Source organism: Chenopodium album, chromosome 27 (assembly GCF_948465745.1).
Source record: "Chenopodium album chromosome 27, dcCheAlbu1.1, whole genome shotgun sequence".
NCBI classification, from domain to species: Eukaryota; Viridiplantae; Streptophyta; class Magnoliopsida; order Caryophyllales; family Amaranthaceae; genus Chenopodium; species Chenopodium album.
The window spans coordinates 4,881,524-4,903,191 of record NC_137860.1 but is presented as its reverse complement, the minus strand read 5'-3'; the positions used below and the strand labels follow the sequence as shown (position 1 = coordinate 4,903,191).

Genomic DNA, 21,668 nt, shown 5'->3' with positions numbered 1-21,668 from the left:
TATTACACTTCTTACATTCTCACTACTTAATATTTATGGTATACGAAGTACTAAACAAGCTAAGCCCCTTATATATCTAAATTCACATGAATTTTCAACTTTTTGTGTGCAAGTCCTTTTATTGGTAGGAGTGAATAATTAAGACTTTAAATTGATTCTATAGAACCAAGTTTGTGATAAAAAGTGAAACCTATAACAAGTAAGAGAATATATTAAAGGACCATATCTTTTAAAGGTGTGTTATACTCACAAACGAGGGAGTAATACAACTAGAACAATTGTTACATTATTATTGCCGTTATCCACGAGTAAAAGGGAATAAACACATACTTCAAATGAGTTTATATTATGTTGTGCCTAAAATTTTATTTGAATAGTGATTCAATTAAATTTGATAGGCAATTATGTTGTGCCTATGTATCTTGTGTCCAAATGAATTATGTCTAAAATGAGCCAAAAAATAATTGTATTGTCTCAATTTCTCACATTGCAGCCCAAACACAAATTGACGCATGTGCTGTGCTAGGTAGCGATTCCCCTTTATAATTTTGTTAAATTGGAAAAAAAAAATAAAAAATATCTCTTATCATGCTCATGTCAAGTTCATGTCAAAATTTGAAAATTATGCTCATGCACGACACAATATCTATCGGTGTACCTTAATGCACTTTGTAACAATGTGTCATACTGTACTTGTGATATGCTTGTGTTTTCCAAGCATCTTGACCCAACTCAATTTTTTTTGAATAGATGCCCATCTTTAAATTTAAACCAATATTAGGAATTGAAGAAAAAAGTTTAAATTCAAATTTTTAAAGAGCAATAAATAATGGATCCACCTGACCACCCACACAACATCATAGCGGGAGAAAGTACATAAATCTGAAAGAAAAAAAAGTTGTAATAGTTTTTCTTTCTTTCTTTTTTTTTGTTTTTTTTTTTTTTTTACACAATAATAAGAATTTGGTAAACAAAGAACAAAAAAAAGAGGGTGAAAATAAATTCAGAAATAAAAAAAAAAAAAAAAAAAAGAGAAAAATGAAAGGGTGTCGGCCTCAACTTTAAAACGCAAAGTTAGCGTAAGAACATTTCCGTGCTGTCTCTCACTTTCACTCTTTCTCTCTCCTCTGCTGCCTAACTCTCACTCTCTCTCTCTCTCTCTCTTTCTCTTTCAGTCTTTCCTGTTTTAGGAAACGTGTGGGTGACATCTCCATTTTCACCAACGAACTATTTAAAATAAACCCTTTTTTTTATTTTCTTATCTATCTTTCTCCATTGTCACTGTTACAAGCTTAACTCAGATTACATACACTATCATTTCTTTTACTGTTGCTCTTTTTTTCCTTATCCATGGTACGTTATCCTTTTCTTCTACTCCCTTTTCGGATTTTGGTTGAGATCGTCTCATACTAATTTATTATTATCGAGTTTCATTACTTTCGTAATAATAAGTTATTGTGAGAGTGTCTCGCCATCATCAGGTTTTCTTTCTTCTAGCTACTGTTGTTATCTTAATTTGTTATTAAGCTTTATAACGTTAGAACTTAAAACTAGATCTACTTTTGATATTTTTTTTTAACTAAATAAAAAAAAAAGAGCATGAAAAAAATTTAGGGTTTTTGACATGATGATGATGGGTTAATTAGTATGCTTTCTGAAATATTGACTCTTTTTTTTGTTTACACTATTACCTTTGTTTTAGCTTTTTTTATTTTTTTTTCCTTTTATTTTTAAGAAAATAAATGGGTAGTATGATTTTATTTTTGTGGTTTTAGGAGTATTAGCTTGCCGACAGCAAAGCTGTACTATGTGGATGATATAGCTCTGGATGATATGATATTTTCTTTCCTATAGTTTTTTTTTCAAAAAAAAAAAAAAAAAAAAATTCTTGATTTTTATTCTTATTATTATTATTGTTGCATTTTTTGTGAAGGTTTGAAATTAAACATTTGAGAAGATCACTTGTTATAATTGACTGAAAATATGGAAATGAGCAACAATTTCATGCCGGAGTTACACGTGGCGCAACAACGACGGCGAGATAAGCTTAGAGTTCAACATCTTGACGAACTTCAACATTTGAGTAGTTTTGATCACCTTCATAATACCAACACTAACACAACTACTACTTCTTCGATGATGATGCTTTTGCCGCCACCGGAGATGTTGAGTTTCGCCTCGGCCTCTAACTCGTTCCCTAACATCCACCCAACTCGATTCGTAACTCCTTCGAGTTCCGATTCGTGTGACCCTCAGCAGTTGCAGCCGCCGCCGAGTTGTGATGATAATTGGGTACAGAGGCATGTTTCGCCTGCTGTACCGCAGTTTATGGTTCAAACTCAAAATCATACTCACGAAATTCATGATTATCATCAGGGTAATTGTAATGTTCATCAAAGTTGGGGGAATAATGATAATAATAATGGTGTGAGTAATGAACTCCCTTTACTTCCGTCGAATTTCGTTAATCATTCTAATGATACTGTTTCTCATCCTCCTCACGGCCAAGGGTTGTCTCTATCATTGTCGTCGAATCAATTATATGAATATCGTCATCTAGGGGGTGGTGATCCACGGGAGTTGAAGCCGTTCGAGTCCGGTACCATATCGTCTGTTGTTAAGCAGTCTATGAGCAGTGGTACTGCCAAGCTAGAATCTGAGGTTCAGGATGTAGCTGGAAGCTCTATTCAGGTGCATCGAAATGTCGGTCCACTCGGGCCATTTACGGGGTATGCAGCGATTTTGAAGAGTTCTAAGTTCTTAAAGCCGGCTCAACTGATGTTGGATGAGTTCTTTAGTGGTGCTGGTTTATGGAGAGGGGGTGAAGAAGTGGAGAATGATCAGAGTTTAACGATTTCGAGGAGTCGTAATGTGGGTGATTGTTCTACTGTTGTGGCCTCGAGGATGGATGGATCGAATGAATCGAGTTGTAGGAGTCCCTCTTGTGAGTCTTACAGGCCGGATTGCCATGAAAGGAAAGCTAAACTTCTTCACATGCAAGAAGAGGTTTGTTCCCTTTTTTCTTGCCTATATAATTAATTGGTTTATTGTTCTTGTTTTTTCAAGAAAATGTATGATTATCTCCATGTAAAATGTGAGTGTATGTGAAATTAAATAAATAGTACACAATTTATTATTTCAATTTTTGGGCTTGTACACAAGTCATATGAATTGATGATCATGTTTGTCGATGTTTTTCCATTTAGATGGTTTCTTTTAGAGTAATAGTCTACATTTTAGGAGTAATTTAGTTAAAATTTTGTCAGATTTGACCATTAAATTTTGTCATAATATAAGGTACACAATACAAATACAAATTATATACTCTAAAAGTCCAAATGTAACAATCAAAGTTACTGCAGTACAATATAGTGTAATTAGCGTTACTGGGAATAAATTTAAAATTTTTTATTTCTTAATAACTTGCAACATGTTTTGTTATGTTAAAGTAGTTGGCCTCAAATATAGTTATTACATCCGGACTACAATTATGAAATGAGACTAAAGATTTTGCTATTTGATGGGTTGATATTATTTTGTATGAACTATTGGTGGGTTAATTGTTGGTTCCTTGGTCGGTACAAATCAATCTTTGTTTAGCATCTTGAAGTAAAAAAAAAAAATGTAATTGAAAATATAAAAATATAATTTTAAACAGTTTTAAACCAATGGGAGTTGGATGAATCAATTAAAAACTGGTTGTGATAATTCAAATCTATGTTTCTTCCCTACTGATTTTGTCTTTGTTTCAAACTGATGCCTATCTCGGCTCCCACTTGTAAAATTAGTACAGTAGTGATTGTTGGCCATAGAATTTAATGTCATGTTTAATTAGAAAACACTTTTTTGTATATATTGCATTGAAGATGTATTCCTTGAGCGAGTTTTTACCATGAGTTTCCCAACTTATATAACATGTTTTATGTCCGTCTATCTATATTTTTGCTCAATGAAAGTAGTTTTTATGCCTCAAAATATGTATGTTATGGTCTCATTTGCTTGAGTTTAGAGTATAATGCTTGCATATTATCCAGAATTGGAAGTACTTCATAGGCTATTAACTTATTCTTTCCTTTGAATAAACTTCATTGTTCTTCCTTTTAAAGAATCATGTTAAAAAAAATTAAAAATTTCCTTGTCCAGATAATCTTTGTTCACATCTGAGGTGCAAATTATTTTATGCAATAGTTCATACAGGATAATTGTCTTTTGCTTAATTAAATTATGATTTTTGTGTTTACATGATTTAAATAGTTTCCTTCAATCTAATCAAGATCCCTCTCTCCCATGTGTGCTTTTATTTAGATATGCTAGCTAGGGTGTAATAATAGTCTTGTAAATGCATTGCTTTGTCATTAAATTTTGCTTGATTATATGTAAATTTAAAACATGATTGTGACAAAATTAATTTTGTTTCTGCTTATGTTTGGAATCTAAAGGTGACATACATCATGTCTGTTGTTGCATAAAGTTTTGAAAGGAAAAATATGATATGCAACGAAAGTACGCAAAATATATGCTAGAACTTTTTATATTTTTGGAGGTTTGCTTCCAAATTTTCTCATCTATTCCTGTTGTACTACTTTTTGCCTTTTGTGGTTTGGTCATGAGTCTACAGTAATGCTTTCCTTCAAGTGTTTCGTGAGTGGAATTATCTTGTCATTTTTAGGATCAAGAATCAGACATATACTAATAAACGACATTTGATGTTTTTTCTAGTATCTATAACCTGTAGATGGTGTTAAGTATAGGAATATCGTGTTGCTGTTTTCTTATTAGATCGCTACTATGACTATCAAGTTGTCACAATTATTAAAATGCATCCGATATGGTTATCATGGAATGTTATCTTACTCAGTTTGGTAGTGGATTGAAAAGTTATATTCGGTGTATGCAATCGTTTAAAAGGTTAATCTGCCCAGACTGCATTTAGGTATGATTTACAATTTGCAACTGGTTATTTACAAATTTTATAATCTGATAGAATCAGGTTCCTAAAATAGATTATGATTATAACTTACAAGTTACAATTCTTATAATAACTCAAACAATTCCTTTTTGTTTTGGCTGGAGGAAGTTGAAACTTGTTATATTTGTTTATCGAAGCTAAATCGCTTTTGTTTCTTGTCCCAGCCTCCTTTTGGTCTTTTTTTTGTCTTAAATTTATATCATTTGTATACGTATTAAACATTTGAAGTGTTTATTCCAATAAGAATATTTGAAAGGAGAAGAATTTCTACTCCTTTAATGATTGATAGAATATATTCAGCACTAATAAAAAACTTGTTAACACTATCTTGAAAATGTTTTCTACTGTTGCTGAATTTTCAATACAATTTTATCTCATTTTTTATGCTCTTAAGGGAGAAAATAAATTGTGCTCAAACTTGTGATTGCCTAATATGTACAGTGATTTTGGGTTCAAAGTGAAGTATTATGAATTTGTAATGATTTGAGAGCATATATTTAGATGTGGCTGAAAGAAAACCTAACATAATGGTTAATGTCTTAAGGACCTCGACTAGTGCATGAGGTGGCTTTGCTTGCTTAGGATAGGTGTTTTAACATTTTGCCATTTGTTTTGCTATTGTTGGAATTTCATAAAATGCTTTTAACCTCTGGTGACTGTTATCAAAAGATTCAAAACTAAGCTATGTGATTGACCTTAGTCGTTTTGGCCAAGTGCTTCGAAAAATTATATCTTTGACTAGGTACAAGAGTTATTAGTACTTATTATAACTATGGAGACAGCAAAGAATTTTCCCTTCAACCCCTCAGGCTTTTTGTTGAATTCTTGAAATCTATGGTATTGTGCTGTATGTCAGCTGTAGGAATGTAGGATAAAGTCAATAGAATATAGAGATTTTGATATATTTTGTGGTCTGCTTGCAACTCGAGGATAAACTTCTGAAATTACGTGGCTTGTAAGGGTTTAATTAACATTAAAATGTGGCGAAACACTGAAAATTTTGAGGGTGTTATTGCTTTCTTTTAGGTTTTTGTTGGCAGTGAAGGTTGAAAGGACAACAAACATAGAGGGCAGAGATGTGGGATGTAGTTGAGTTTTATTATTTGGGTTATTGGGCGAATTAGTGAATTACTTACTCATGAGTTCCCAAATTGATTTTCTTAATGCATGCAATATAGTGGAGAAACGTACTGTACTACTGTAAAAGCTTTAGGCTTGATGGTTTTACAGTTGTTGGTCACTTTCGTAGCTTTTACCTCTTTCTACTTATTCTTATCCTTAAACATTAGTCTATGAAGATGGTGGACTTGGAGATATTTGTACGTTGGCATCATGTCAGGAAAGAGGTATCATTGGCAGTTTTGGTGTTGGATTTTGAATATATGATGTTCAATTCATTATTAATTAGCCGACAAGCCAGCCTATATCTTAAGAATCACAATGAAGGTTGTGACATTAGGTGTATGTCAAGTGTTAAACTTAACCAAGCCATGTAAAACCAATAATTCCACCTACATGGAAGAAAGGATTATATTTTAGCCGTACCATTAATCTATTATGCTCTGTTATGGCTTGCTTAACCAATAATTTTTTTTTTTTTTTTTTTTTTTCTATTAAAAAAAACCAATAATATTTTTAAAAGTTGCTTGTTTTGGAACAATGTTCTAATTTGTTTATGTCTAGAAGCTAGGTGATTTTTTGTGTAATATACAAGGGTTTTCCAAATAGTCATATGTAATACGAAGTAGTATTCAACAATGTCAACTAAGCAACAGCAATAAATAAAAATTGCGTGTAGTGAGCGGGCTTTGTTTCCTGGCCATGAGGGCATTCCAACCCTATGTCATTTGGTTGTTTACGTACTCATCTAGACTGTTCTATGTAAATTGGTTGTTGGTTAGTAATATGTTTTGTGAAGGATTTGATGGCAATGTTTTAATTTGTTGAACCTTTTGTTTAATTGTTGTTGGAACCCAATGTGTATCACTTGTGAGTGTCCCACATTGGAGAAAGAGGAGAGAAGGTTTCACTTTATAAGGTAGAGGAGTACCTCCTACTATTGCCAATTGGTTTTTAGTATGGAAGCTCCAAAGCCTTGTTTGTGGACCTAACTCTCCTCCTCCTTGTTCGGGTTGCCCAGGCCCATTTCATATTGTTTCGAAATTTAACAATTGTCTTGTAGTTGTTACTTTTACAAAAGTTTTTGACTGGACATTTCATATCCAAACTTTTTTTTTCTTTTTTTTGACTTGTGTACCTCTTCTAAAGATTCTTATATTTGATTACTTGACCAGTTGTATGGTCTTCAAGTCTAAATCTGAGTATTGGTTGGCATATCTATATTGTATGCTTGAGTTTTTATGTAATTTTAGTTCATAATATCTCAATGTTTTGTTGAATTTGCAATGTTGTAGTCGTGCTGTGTTATTGGCTCAATGATATATGACAATCAATTTTATTTCGAAAGTCCCCTTTTTAACTTGTTTGTTACATATGTTACACATTCAAGTTTGTAGCTGTTGCTTAGCTCCCTATATTGGCAACAGTTTTGCTTAAAGCAAGACCTCATCATTTTAGCGAAAAGTTTTTAATACGAAGTAGTGTTCAACAATGTCAACTAAGCAACAGCAATAAATAAAAATTGCGTGTAGTGAGCGGGCTTTGTTTCCTGGCCCTGAGGGCATTCCAACCCTACGTCATTTGGTTGTTTACGTACTCATCTAGACTGTTCTATGTAAATTGGTTGTTGGTTAGTAATATGTTTTGTGAAGGATTTGATGGCAACGTTTTAATTTGTTGAACCTTTTGTTTGGTTGTCTTGTAGTTGTTACTTTTACAAAAGTTTTTGACTTGTGTACCTCTTCTAAAGATTCTTATATTTGATTACTTGACCAGTTGTATGGTCTTCAAGTCTAAATCTGAGTATTGGTTGGCATATCTATATTGTATGCTTGAGTTTTTATGTAATTTTAGTTCATAATATCTCAATGTTTTGTTGAATTTGCAATGTTGTAGTCGTGCTGTGTTATTGGCTCAATGATATATGACAATCAATTTTATTTCGAAAGTCCCTTTTTTAACTTGTTTGTTACATATGTTACACATTCAAGTTTGTAGCTGTTGCTTAGCTCCCTATATTGGCAACAGTTTTGCTTAAAGCAAGACCTCATCATTTTAGCGAAAAGTTTTTAATACGAAGTAGTGTTCAACAATGTCAACTAAGCAACAGCAATAAATAAAAATTGCGTGTAGTGAGCGGGCTTTGTTTCCTGGCCCTGAGGGCATTCCAACCCTACGTCATTTGGTTGTTTACGTACTCATCTAGACTGTTCTATGTAAATTGGTTGTTGGTTAGTAATATGTTTTGTGAAGGATTTGATGGCAACGTTTTAATTTGTTGAACCTTTTGTTTGGTTGTCTTGTAGTTGTTACTTTTACAAAAGTTTTTGACTGGACATTTCATATCCAAACTTTTTTTTTCTTTTTTTTTTGACTTGTGTACCTCTTCTAAAGATTCTTATATTTGATTACTTGACCAGTTGTATGGTCTTCAAGTCTAAATCTGAGTATTGGTTGGCATATCTATATTGTATGCTTGAGTTTTTATGTAATTTTAGTTCATATCTCAATGTTTTGTTGAATTTGCAATGTTGTAGTCGTGCTGTGTTATTGGCTCAATGATATATGACAATCAATTTTATTTCGAAAGTCTCCTTTTTAACTTGTTTGTTACATATGTTACACATTCAAGTTTGTAGCTGTTGCTTAGCTCCCTATTTTGGCAACAGTTTTGCTTAAAGCAAGACCTCATCATTTTAGCGAAATGATTTTATTTAATAGTGTTTCTTTTGCATGCTTTAAACTTAAAAGAGTTGTGGAGATCTAAAAATTAATAATTGTTAAGTCAATAATTGTTGAGGGGTTTGCTGGCCCATAAAAATATTACTGTGTGCTTAACATTATCTCAGGGTCATCAATCTCTACGTTGTTCGAATTTCTGATGGGTTTAGATATCTTTCTAGTTCACTTAAACTGGTTGATGATACACCGTTTAAGGGTATAGATCACACTAGAAGTTTTTAGCTTACCTATGTAGCATAAGCGAAATTGATGATCCATAATACATGCTTACTTATGAGTTTATGCTGCATTTTGGGATTTTAAATAATAAAATGAAACTCTTGCCCCTTTGATTTCCATCCTATTAATCATGTTTAAGTTTTTCTATTGACATTCCCTTAAAAATAAAAAGTAGAATTTCTATTGGTAAGACTTACAACGTTGTTTGTGGCATGATAGCAACTCGTTTCAAACACGATAGCAACTCTATAGTCTATACTGTCTTTTCTTCCAATCTCAATAAGATTTAAACAAAAATGTAAACATCTATATTATGAATGTTCTTTTGGCGAATGCTAAAGTGTTTTTTGGGATTTTGTAACATCTTTGGTTAACCTTTTGTTCTTGCAATGTTTAAAGGTTTGCAAACGACACAAGCAATATCATCAACAAATGCAGATGGTGATCTCAGCATTTGATTCGGTACCAGGGCTCAGCAATGCGACACCCTACATTTCACGTTCAATTAAGACTATCTCTAGGCATTTTAGGTGTCTCAAGAATGCAATTGCAGACCAACTCAAGCACATAAAGAGAGCTTTGGGTGAGGACCTAACATCTCCTACCAGCTTTCTCAAGGGTGACAGTAGTAGTAGTTTGAGGTATGATCAGAATTTTGCGAAGATTAGATCTGGTGCTATAGGTGGAACAGGTCATGTCGGTCACCAAAGCCATGTCTGGAGACCACAGAGAGGCCTTCCAGAGCGTGCAGTTTCTATTCTTAGAGCATGGCTCTTTGACCATTTTCTTCACCCGTGAGTTTATGCCTCATCTCTTATCATCTTTATAGCTTGCATTTGTTAAGTATTGAAATCAAAGGGCCTTAACATTCATGTTTGCAGGTATCCAACCGACAATGACAAACAAATGCTAGCTACCCAAACCGGTTTGACTCGAAACCAGGTGAGGAGGTCTCTTACAATTAGTGTTTATTAGTTGAACAGTGTTTTAGCAATATAATTCTATGTTACTCAAATTTAATATATACGTATGTTTTGGTCCAAAATGATATGAATTGTAGAGCCTTAATAACTTAGTTGAACTTATGACTCCCTCATTTAAATAGATAGTTATTTTGGCTATCCTCCTTTATCTGTCTCTTCACACCTCATTTTTTTTTGTTCTACTCAAAATTCTTTCATTCCCATGAAAAATTGACCATTCCATAAAATGAAGACTCGATGGCTGGTTGCTTACAAGGTATATAAGCACGACGATGAAGATAGTGTAATTTTACACAACAAATTCATTTGACATATCCTAAACTTAGAGTGCTGTTAAGGTGGGATGTGGAAGAGTTTTTGCACCCTAGTGAATGCATATCTCTTCTTGGTAATTCTTTAATACTTTATATTATCAAATCACCAATTGTTTAGAATTACATTGCAAATGTGATGTGTTGTCTAAACTTTGATCCCAACTCGTCTCTCTTCCATATGTATGTATAACCTTTTAGACGTATGCCTAATTCCCGCATTGAAAGCTAAAGCAAACTCTTGCTAGTTGTAGAAACTCTTGAGAGGCCCAAGCAAAAGATTCTAAACTCACATGTGATTGTAATCTAATGTTTGAAATATTGATCAACTTGATTTTCAAGTTTAGCTCTTCATTATCTGGTTTCGACTTATTTTATCTCACAAGTGTTATATGATTTGTCTATATTTTGACTTGGTGAAGTAAATTTGCAATTACTCTGACAATCTCCCATAATTTTTTCCACGCTAAGATCCTGTAAGGCCATAATGGCTCATACCCCATCTATATTCCAACCTTAATTGTGAAAATGGGACAGAGGGAGTTTCCTTGAAGATTATATAGTTTCGGGTTTCATTGCATGATACAATTGCCGCTCTGATATGTACCTTTTGCACCTGAAGATTGTAGACTTAGTGAGAAAATCGCTATAATATCGGCTGAATTTTGAAAAGACTCAAATAGATATATATAGCTGTGTGGTTTTCTTGTTGCGTGGCTTGCATTAGTTAGTGTTTAATAATGCAAAAAATGTGTGCAGGTATCCAATTGGTTCATCAATGCTCGAGTACGGCTGTGGAAGCCTATGGTGGAGGAAATACACATGCTTGAAACCAAAGGTTCGTCACGTTCTGAGCCCAACTCAAACAACAGCGTAATGTCAATCATTGAGAAAAATAGACAGGCAACAGCAGCTAATCAATCAGGCTGCAAACCGTCGCCTTTAAATTCAGCATGTGATAAGCAGCTTGAATGCTTAGGACCGTCAAGCTCCCTTGAGCGATCTAGAGGTGAGCCAATTAACACAGAACAGCTTTTTCAAAATCAAAAGTGCTCAAGGCTTGAAAGTCACCAAGTTCCTACAAGCATTGATAGTTCATTCATCGGGTTTTTGCCTTACCAAAGGCGGGGGATTGAACTAGGAGGGATAGGTGCAGTATCACTTACTCTAGGTCTGCGGCATGGTTCAGAGACTACTCAGCAGCAGCTGCAGCATCAGTTCATACCACAAGGGATGCCTTTCGGAGGTCACGTTATTCATGACTTTTCTGGCTAAGCCATCTCAGAAGATAGTGTATGGCCTGGCCTGGCCTATATAGGCCATGTTTGTGTATAAAAGTAGGATCAGAAGATTTTCGGAAAGATAAATCAAGTTCCGAATATGGTAGTTGTCCACCCACCAAGTTTCAGTAAAGCAATGGGTAGTACAACGACTCGAAGGTAGTTGCACACTTGAGGTAGTCACTTTCCAAGCTTAAAAATTAGCTTGTGAAGAAATCCTTAGGTTTTCAGGATGAAAATAGATGCTCCTGCTTAGTCAAATTCTGTTGTAAAAACTGCAAAGGTATAAAAGTGGAATGTTAATTGCACACAAAAATATCTCTAGTTATTAAGGTAAAAAGTAAAGGAGGTTACTCAAATTTTGCTGTAATCAGCAGATGAGTAATTGTATCCCTGGAAATGAAATGTCTTTTGGAATCAGCAAATTTTGTTGTAGTCAGCAGATTGAAAATTGTAATTTAGTCTAATTTCTGGAACATTAGATGGTTGCTTGATGGTTAGAATTTTATTTTTCACTCTCTAAGGTGCTACATTGAATTTCTTAGTTGCAACCTTTCTATATTTAGGCCTTGCATATTTTCAAGAGGAAAAAAAAAAAAATAGAAAGTACTTGTATTAAAAGTTGATATCTTTGAAAGTTGAATCTATACGCTGGGACTTGGGAGGAGTCTGATAGGTATTCACATGACTGTATATTTTGTCACTTAAGAATCACAAAAAAGGGGTCGTTTGGTTAACATAGGAAGTAAAAATTCAAAATTCCCATGAACTTCTAAAATATGGAAATTAAATTTCATAATCAAATTCATGGGAATGTCTAAAAGTTACTAGTATTTGAGTAGTAATGAGGGACAACTTACCTAGGGGAGACTAGGTAAGTAAATTTTTACATATTGTGGGAATTGAAATTTTTTAGGAGAGTTCTACTTCCCCCATTTATGCTATTATGTGTCAATCAAACAACATTTTAATCAGAGTTTTTTCAGTGTGGCAAGCCACATGGTACGACAGGGTTATTTGTATTTTGGGTTACCTGTTTCTGGAGTTACTTGTATTATGAGGTTACTTGTATGGGTTACTTGTATTCTGGGGTTACTTGTATGGATTACTTGAATGGGTTGAGTAACACCTATAAGTAACCCCAGACCAAAACCTCCACTACTACAAAATACCCCTATCGAGTCGCCTGTAAATGACCTTACGAGTCGCTTTAAAGGCGACTCCACAGCCACCGACACAATAGCTTCCACCTTTAGAAGTCGCCTCTGATGTCGCTTGTGTTGAAAGAGGCGACACGTATAAAATCAACATTTTTTCCAACTATTTTTATTAGCTCATATAATGTCAGTATTTATGACACTCAGCATGCTTGATCTCTGGTTCTTTGCCTGGAAGGTTGAAGTTCTTGCCTCTATACCAAAGTTACTTTTCATATATATATATATATATATATATATATATATATATATATATATATATATATGATATTGTAACTATTTTATATACATTTTTAGAATTAACCTATCGAGTCGCGTCTTACGTATTAGGCGACTTATTAGATAATTGTCATATAATAAAACACCTAACAAGTCGGACTTTTAGAGTCACCTATATATAAGGTGCGACTTGTAAACATATCGAGTCACCTCATAATTATTAGGCGACTTGTTATGTTGGGGTTAAAATCAACAAAGCACCTAATGAGTCGCCTAATATACATGAGGTGACTTGATAGGTTTACAAGTCGCACCATATATGCATGTGACTCTATAACCCGACTTATTAGGTGGCTTAAATTAGATTTTTAAATTCACCTGTATATAAGGTGCGACTTTTTAACCTATCGAGTCGCCTTATAAATATTAGGCGACTCATTAGGTGAAAGTCATAGATAAGAAAACTCACCTATTGAGTCGCCTAATATGTATAAGGCGACTCGACAAGCTTTCGAGTCGCACCTTATGTACATGTGACTTTGAAAATCTAATTTAAACCACCAAATAAGTCGAATATAGAGTCGCATGCATATATGGGGCGACTTGTTAACTTGTCAAGTCACCTCATATATATTAGGCGACTCGTTAGGTGTTTTGTTGATTTTAACCCCAACTTAACAAGTCGTCTAATAAATATGAGGCGACTCGATAGGTTTATAAGTCGCACCTTATGTACAGGTGACTCTAAAAGTCCGACTTATTAGGGGTTTTTTGTAGTAGTGCTCGTACCAAACCAATAACACCCTAGAAGTAACCACTGACCAAATTAAAACCCAGTAACACTCATACAAGTAACCCCATAATACAAGTAACACCTACAAGTAACCCCTGCTCAAGACCAGTAACACCCATACAAATAACCCTACAATACAGGTAACACCTACAAGTAACCTCTGACAAAACCAGTAATACCCATACAAGTAACCCCGAAATACAAGTAACACCTACAATAACACCATACAAGTAACCCCTGCCGCACCATGTGGCCAGCCGCATACAAAAATTTGATCATTTTAATTTATCAAATTTCATAATTTTTCACTTCCTCCATTTTATGTTGTCTACCAAACAAGGCCAAAATTGTCAAATATGTGTAACCACGGAGTATAATGGAATGATGCAACTAAAAAAACAGTAGAATAATTACAAATCTGTCTATCTATAAATATTACCAAAGTAATAACCGCTGATGTCATCACTGCTTACGTGTCACTCTCTTATTTAATTTTTTCCCGCCAAAATGCAAGGATGATGTCACATATATATAATTTTTTTCTTTTTGAGCTACCCTATTTAACATTGCTTTGAAAATTAAATTCAAATTGAATTTTAAATATTAGATTTTTTACATACATTGTGCTATCTAGTTATTTACGAGTAGTTGTTAAAAATAATTAATAATATAATTTAATGGATATTTGGAAATTGTATTTTCATTTCTTATTATAAAACCGTGCCTCGCACGGGGCTAACCTAGTCATGAAATCAATTAGGCCCCCGTTCACTTCACCTTATTTTTGCTGAATGGAAATTATATTTACTGAGCTGAAATTATTTTTTTGCTGAACTTAAATTATTTTTATTGAACTAAAATTAGTTTTACATAACTGAAATTATTTGTGCTGAACTTAAATTATTTTTAGTGATTATCAATAATATTTCTTCTTTCACGTCATTGAATTTTACCGAATTGAAAGTATTTTTACTAAACTAAATTTTTTTTACTTAATATAATTACGGCATGAATTTTGATGTGATTAAACAAGTATATGTGCTTGCTAAACACAAAAAAATATTGATTTGCCCCTTTTTCTGTTGGAATCAAAAGTTATATTCATGTTGCATATTGATTGATCTATTTTGAATATTGGGATAGGGTTAGAATCTGGTGAGAAGCATGCTTATTGTGTGAGAATGTGAGAAGTAGAGATACATAAAAAATTTCAGAAGTGTACAATAGATACACTATAGATACATCAGAAATACATTATAGTCTAGAGATATGACATTAGAAATATATTATAGTTATATTATAGATACAATAGTTTTTTATAAATTTTTTTTTTTTTTATTTTTTTTTTAATAGCAAAAAAAAAATCATTAATTAAAAGTCATACGATATCTACATGCAAAAAAAAAAAAAAAAAAAAAAAAAAAATCATTGTCGGACTAAGCACAAGCTATACCCATGATTAGAGGCACCTCTTATAGCCATATCATACCTTTCACCCTTCAAATATATAACCCCTTTCTTGATAAACTGCTTTGAGCCTCGTCTAACGATGGACCTTTCATTTTTCAACCCATATCTGATCTACTTAACCTTGGGATGGGATGGTGTGTAACTTATGCAATTTTACAAAATCTTGAGTAATCTCAAAAGAATAAAATAAAAACATAGAAATAACAAAAATGTGCAGAAGGGCAAGTGTTCCAATGTCTATGATATGAAAATATCTTTGATAAGAAAACGTCTCGAATTGCGTTTCTTATTCGAGTGCTCGGTACCGTGCCTGAGAAACATAAATGCCAAGTGAGTGATAGACCGTATGATCGGGATTGCCCACACTTATCGAAAAAGATTCAATTATGAAAAATGCAAAAAACAAAAATGAAAGAGAGCTCAAAAGTGAGAAAACCTCAAGCATACAAATATATAAATTCAAAAGCAAGGTTGCACACCATGGGGGCTTGTCTAGGGTCTTGAGTTTTCATCCCCTTCTTCTCTAACCTTTAGCCTAACCACGTTACAACCCTTCAAAGACCTCTTTGAGGTATACACACACTTGTGCGAGGTTCAGCTAGAGCTACGTTCGGCCTAGGCAACCTCACATTGAGGTGTGTAGACACCTAAAAATGTCTCCCCAAAACCAAACCCGATGATGAACAACCTTTCACCGCCACTATTGGTCGGGTTCAGTATTTAATCCCGAGAGTGCTTAAAAAATCATATTTGATTAAATTCATTTTTTGAATAGTCCATGGATCAGTCTTGATGTTTGGTCAAAGCATAGTTTTTTTTTTTTTTTTGAAGAGAAAAGCATAGTTTTAATTTTAGCCCAAACCTCTTTTTTATTTTATTGTTTTATTATTTATTTTTGGCCCTAACCTTTTATTTATTTCTTTTTACTTATTTTCTTATTTTAGCCCAAATAATAATAAATCAGGAAAAGGCCCAAAATTATCAATCGGCACTTAAAATGTTGAGTGAAATTAGGGTTAAAAAATGTATTTAGATGGAAAAACGGACAAAAATTTCCCGCGTCACGGCAACAGTTCACCGTGACACGGGAAAATCTCCCGTCTGACGGTGGGATTTCCTGTGTCACGGGATACCTGCTGTGACACGAGGGCATTACGTGTCCTTTCCGCGTAAAACTTAACGCGTTTTCTTCCCCGTTTGCTAAAAATACCCCGCGTCACACAATAACTGCACCGTGTCACGGGAATGGTTCCCGTCTGACGGTGGAGCTTCCCGTGTCACGGTACAGTTTACCATGTCGCGGGATACTTTTTTAGGGTTTTTATCATTTTAGGGTTCCGTGTGTTCCCTCAGCATTTTTTTTCTATAAATACCCCCTCATTTCTGATGTACGGGGCATCAAGGAGCTCTCTCATTTTCTCTTCTATGCTTTAGCCTAAACACTAGCCTACCCTTCTCTCTCAAAATACCTTCCTTAAGCACTCCAAGGAGTCCGTACTTTACCCGAGGTTCTATCCTTAAACTACGACGTGAAAGGTAGAACTGTTTGAGGGTTTGGCCCCAAATCAATTCCATTTTAATTTAATTTAATTATATTTTAATTAATTTTCCTTGAAGTTACTAACGCGTTTATTGTTTTTATAGTAGCAAGCAAACAAAATCAAAGTAAGGAATCATGTTCCTTTTATTTCTATTATTTTTCTAACGATTTTTATATTGTTGGATTTATTGCTATATTGCTTCAATATTAATGTTTATTCTATTATTTATGATCACCATATTGCATGTTTAAAGGGAATATGTAATTGAAAATCACGACTAATAAGATAATTTGGAAAACCGGTTTAGGTTCCTTTAATCTTATTATTAATTAAAGTGATCACAGTATTTTAGAATAATGTGTGCATTAATATTCAACCAATTTAGCTTAATAATAGTTTGGAGCAAATTGAATCTTTGTTTGCATGCCTTTGAGATCGCAGGAATACTTTTCACTATAAGAATCGGGTAGAGGCCAATACGGGCGAATGTGACTCCATGACTCACTTCGTACCATCATCCCCGATCCTCCTTTCGTGGTTCCGAACCATATGGAGTTAGTAATCTCATGGATTATGAATGGGGTGTAACCTTCACGGGTTAATCGTTGTTGCCTTTCGTTGTCCCTTTTCGTGGTTGCCTTTTATGATCCGTGAACGGTTTACAAGTGTAGAGAATAATATTTGATTGAGTAAATTACTTTTACAAGGATAATTACAAGGGTATTTATACAAATATATGTTCAACATAATATTATATTCTAGCACTATCCTAGGAGAGAATAAAGCCTAATTAATTGAGAAAATATTTACATATAGAAGGCAATATATATTAATGGCAATATGCTTGATAATTGCTCACTGATTGAAGGCGTGATATTTGGGATATCAATTATCTCTAACATGCCCCCGCAAGATGGACGATCTCTTAGTAAGGCCAATCTTGGAAGATAATGTTTGAAATCTTGTGCTAGCAAGAGGCTTTGTCAATGCATCGGCTAACTGATCATTACCAGAAATGTATGAGACACGAATATCGCCACTTTGAACATGTTCTCGTACAAAGTGGTAGTTTAGAGCTAAGTGCTTCATTTTTTAGTGGAATTTTGGATTTGCAGCAACATATGTAGCTCCCATATTGTCACAATAAATAGCAGGTGGGGTAGTAGGTTTATAACCAAGTTCTTTTAAAAGATTAATCGCCCATAAGACTTCTGCAGTTGTATTAGCAATGGCTCGATATTCCGCTTCCGTTGTTGAGCGAGCACATGTCTTTTTTTTACGAGAGCTCCATGAGATAGGATTACGACCAAGATACACAATATAGCCGGTAGTAGAGATATAATCATCTTTATCACCGGCCCAATCAGCATCTGTGAAAGCATGTAAGCAACTTGATGAGTTATTGTGTATAAGTAGGCCATGATGAAGAGTTCCTACAAGATATCTTAACAATCGTTTTAGAGCAACCCAATGTTGATGAGTGGGCTTGTGCATGAACTGAGACAATCTGTTTACAGCAAAAGCAACATCAGGACAGGTTAGTGACAAATATTGTAAGCTTCCCACAAGACCTCGAAATTCTGTAGGATTAACCACTGGAGAGTCATAGTCAAGAGAAAGAGGGGGATGAAAGATCATAGGAGTTGAAGTAGACTTAGCATTGGTCATATTAGCTTTATGGAGGATATCTTGGATATATTTTTGTTGACTAAGGAATAGACCACTAGAATGAGGTTGAACTTCAACACCCAAAAAATAAGAAAGATTACCAAGATCTTTTAGAGAGAAACGTTGAGAGAGTTGGGTTATAATAGAATTAAGGAGTGAGGTATTTGACCCGGTAACAATTATGTCATCCACATACACGAGAATGTAAAATGTGTCTTGTCGATGACGGAGAATAAATAATGAAGAATCTGAAATTGAGTTACGGAAGCCGAGACTTAGAAGATATGTTTTGAGTTCATTATACCAAGTTTGAGGAGCTTGTTTGAGACCATAAAGAGCTTGACGTAATTTGCATACATGAGTTGGATGAGTGGTATCAACAAAACCGGGTGGTTGGGTCATATAGACATCTTCCTTAAGGGTGCCTTGGAGAAAGGCATTATTAATATCAATTTGTCGGAGAGACCAACTATGTGTCACAGCAACGGATAGGACAGTTCGTATGGTTGCGGGTTTGACAACCGGACTAAAAGTTTCGGTGTAGTCAAAGCCCGGGCGTTGGTGAAAGCCCTTGGCTACTAGACGAGCTTTATATCGATCAATGGTGCCATCAGGTTTATATTTCGTACGATAAACCCACTTGCATCCAATTAGATTCTGATTAGAAGAAGGAGGAACTAAATCCCAAGTATGGTTTTTTTTAAGAGCATCGAATTCATCTTGCATTGCGGCTCGCCACAAAGGATTTCGAAGGGCTTTAGTGATGGTAGTGGGCTCTTGGGAAGTGTCTTGAATAGTGGCAGTGAGATTGAGTTTATCTATGGGCTTACGAATCCCATTTTGTAGTCTAGTAATGTGAGTTGGAGGAGGGGGAGGAGGTGGGGTAATATTATTATTTTGTGTAGCATTAGGAGAAGGTGGGGTAGGAGTAATATTATTTGAAGATGATATAGGAGTATTGGTAGCATTAGTGGACTCATTGTTAGGTAGAGTGTTGTTGGCTGTTTGTAATATTGGTAGTGAGAGAGTACACCATTGATCATTATCTTCTTTTGTGTGCGGTGCTGTACACAATGATGATGAGACAAAGGGAAAAGTTTCCTCCACAAATTTTACATGCCTTGACACATATATTTTATTTGTGTTGAGATCAAGACAAAAATAAGCACTTTGGGTAGTAGAATACCCAACAAATACACAAGGAGTGGAACGAGGATCAAGTTTATTAGAGGCATAAGGACGTAGCCATGGGTAACAAAGACACCCAAAACTTCGTAATTTTTTATAGTTGGGAGTTGTACCATATATTTTGTAGAAGGGGGAATTGTAGTTGAGAGTTGAAGTAGGCATTCTATTTATAAGATATACTGCAGTGTTGAAGGCTAAAGTCCAATATTTTCGAGGCATAGAAGCATGAGATAGGAGAGAGAGTCCCGTCTCGACAATGTGACGATGGCGTCTTTCAGAATATCCATTGTGTTCTGGGGTATGCGGAGGAGAAGTAAGATGTGTAATGCCATGAGCTGCAAGAAAAGGATCAAGACCTTCATATTCTCCTCCATTATCACTGAAAATAGTTATAATTGACCTTTGAAAATATTTTTCTACTTTTAATTTGAAAAGAAGAAAGACATCCTTAGAGTCTGATTTTTTTTTGAGGGGATAATACCACATATATTTTGTATAGTGGTCAACAAAAAGAATGTAATACTTGTAGCCATCATATGATAGAGTGGGGGATGACCAAACATCACTATAAATAACATCTAAAGGACCATTAGAGGAGATTGTATTTTGATAGAATGACATCTTATGGCTTTTATTGCAATCACAAGAGTTACATTGAAAAGCATTAGTCTTAGGAATAGAAAGATTGAAATTGGAACTAATAAGTTGTAAGATAGAATATGAGGGATGGCCTAAACGATGATGCCAATTAGTGGTGAAGAGAGCACTTGTGGCAGTTTGGACAGTGGGTGGTGTAGGACTCCATTCATAGATGCCAGATTTAGTTGGTCCTTGGAGAAGTAATGCCCCCGTACGAAGATCCTTCACATGAAAAGAGTTAGGTGAGAAGGTGATAGATGAATTATTATCACGACAAAACTTTGATATAGAGATTATATTACGAGATACTGAAGGAACATGAAGGATATTTCGAAGAGAAAAGCGAGTAAAGGGAGTTAAAAAAGATGTAGAACCAGTGTTGGCTATGGATAGACCCGAGCCATCTCCGATGATGAGTTCATCCGTTCCTTCATACGGGGAGTGAAGAGCGAGATTGTCAAGATCATTTGTGACATGATGTGTTGCTCCACTATCAAGTAACCATCCATTTTGAGTAGTATTTGAGGCAGTTGCAGCATATGCACGAGGATGGGCAGATGGTTGATTACCTTTTGCTTCAAATCGGTTTTGTGAGGGTGGTGGTATTGTGGCATGAGAAGGATTTTTGGGTTGGATTGCATTAGGAAATTGCTGCTGAAAAATTGGACATTTAGTAACATAATGCCCTTGAACACGACACCATTGGCAACGTCCTTGGTAAGGACGAGAGGAGCGAGGTTGAGATATGGAAGATAGATGATTTGGAGTAGGAAGAATACCATTGGAAGGTGGAGATTGATGACTAAAGGAGTTAGAACGATTGGTTTTGTGAGTATTTTTGGCAGCATAGTTTACGGTAGCCGAAAAGGGAGTGGTAGAAGCAGCCTTATGTTTTAGTGAGAGCTCTTTAGTGATGAGTTTTTCATGCAACTCATCAAATGAAATAGATGATTCTCGGCTATTGACAGCGGTAGCGATACTATCATAATCTGGATCATTGAGTTGTTCAAGAATTTTTTCAACAAAATCATCTGCTTCAAGGGGACGTCCAAGAGAAGCGAGTTGATCGGCACAATTTTTCATCTCTTACATATACTCACTGATAGAGTGATTGCCTTTGGTGATACTACGAAGACGATCTTTGATTTGTTTGATATGCCCCTTGGATGGATTAGCATACGTTTTTGCAAGAGTTTGCCAAGCATCATAAGTGGTAGCACATTGGGAAATAAGAGGGACAAGGGATGAAGAAAGAGTTCCAACAAGTGCTCCAAGAATTAATTTATCTTGACGAAACCAATATGTATAAG

General features: G+C 34.7%; 1 protein-coding gene across 1 annotated transcript; it reads left to right on the top strand.

Annotated features, from left to right (window-relative positions):
* Positions 1-1,184: 1,184 nt before the first annotated feature.
* Positions 1,185-12,252, top strand: LOC145620228 (BEL1-like homeodomain protein 3). Its single transcript, XM_081674864.1, has 5 exons — positions 1,185-1,353; positions 1,934-3,006; positions 9,449-9,843; positions 9,931-9,991; positions 11,103-12,252. Exons 2-5 carry the CDS (start codon positions 1,984-1,986, stop codon positions 11,616-11,618), a joined length of 1,995 nt encoding a protein of 664 aa, XP_081530990.1. The 5' UTR covers positions 1,185-1,353; positions 1,934-1,983; the 3' UTR covers positions 11,619-12,252.
* Positions 12,253-21,668: the final 9,416 nt, after the last annotated feature.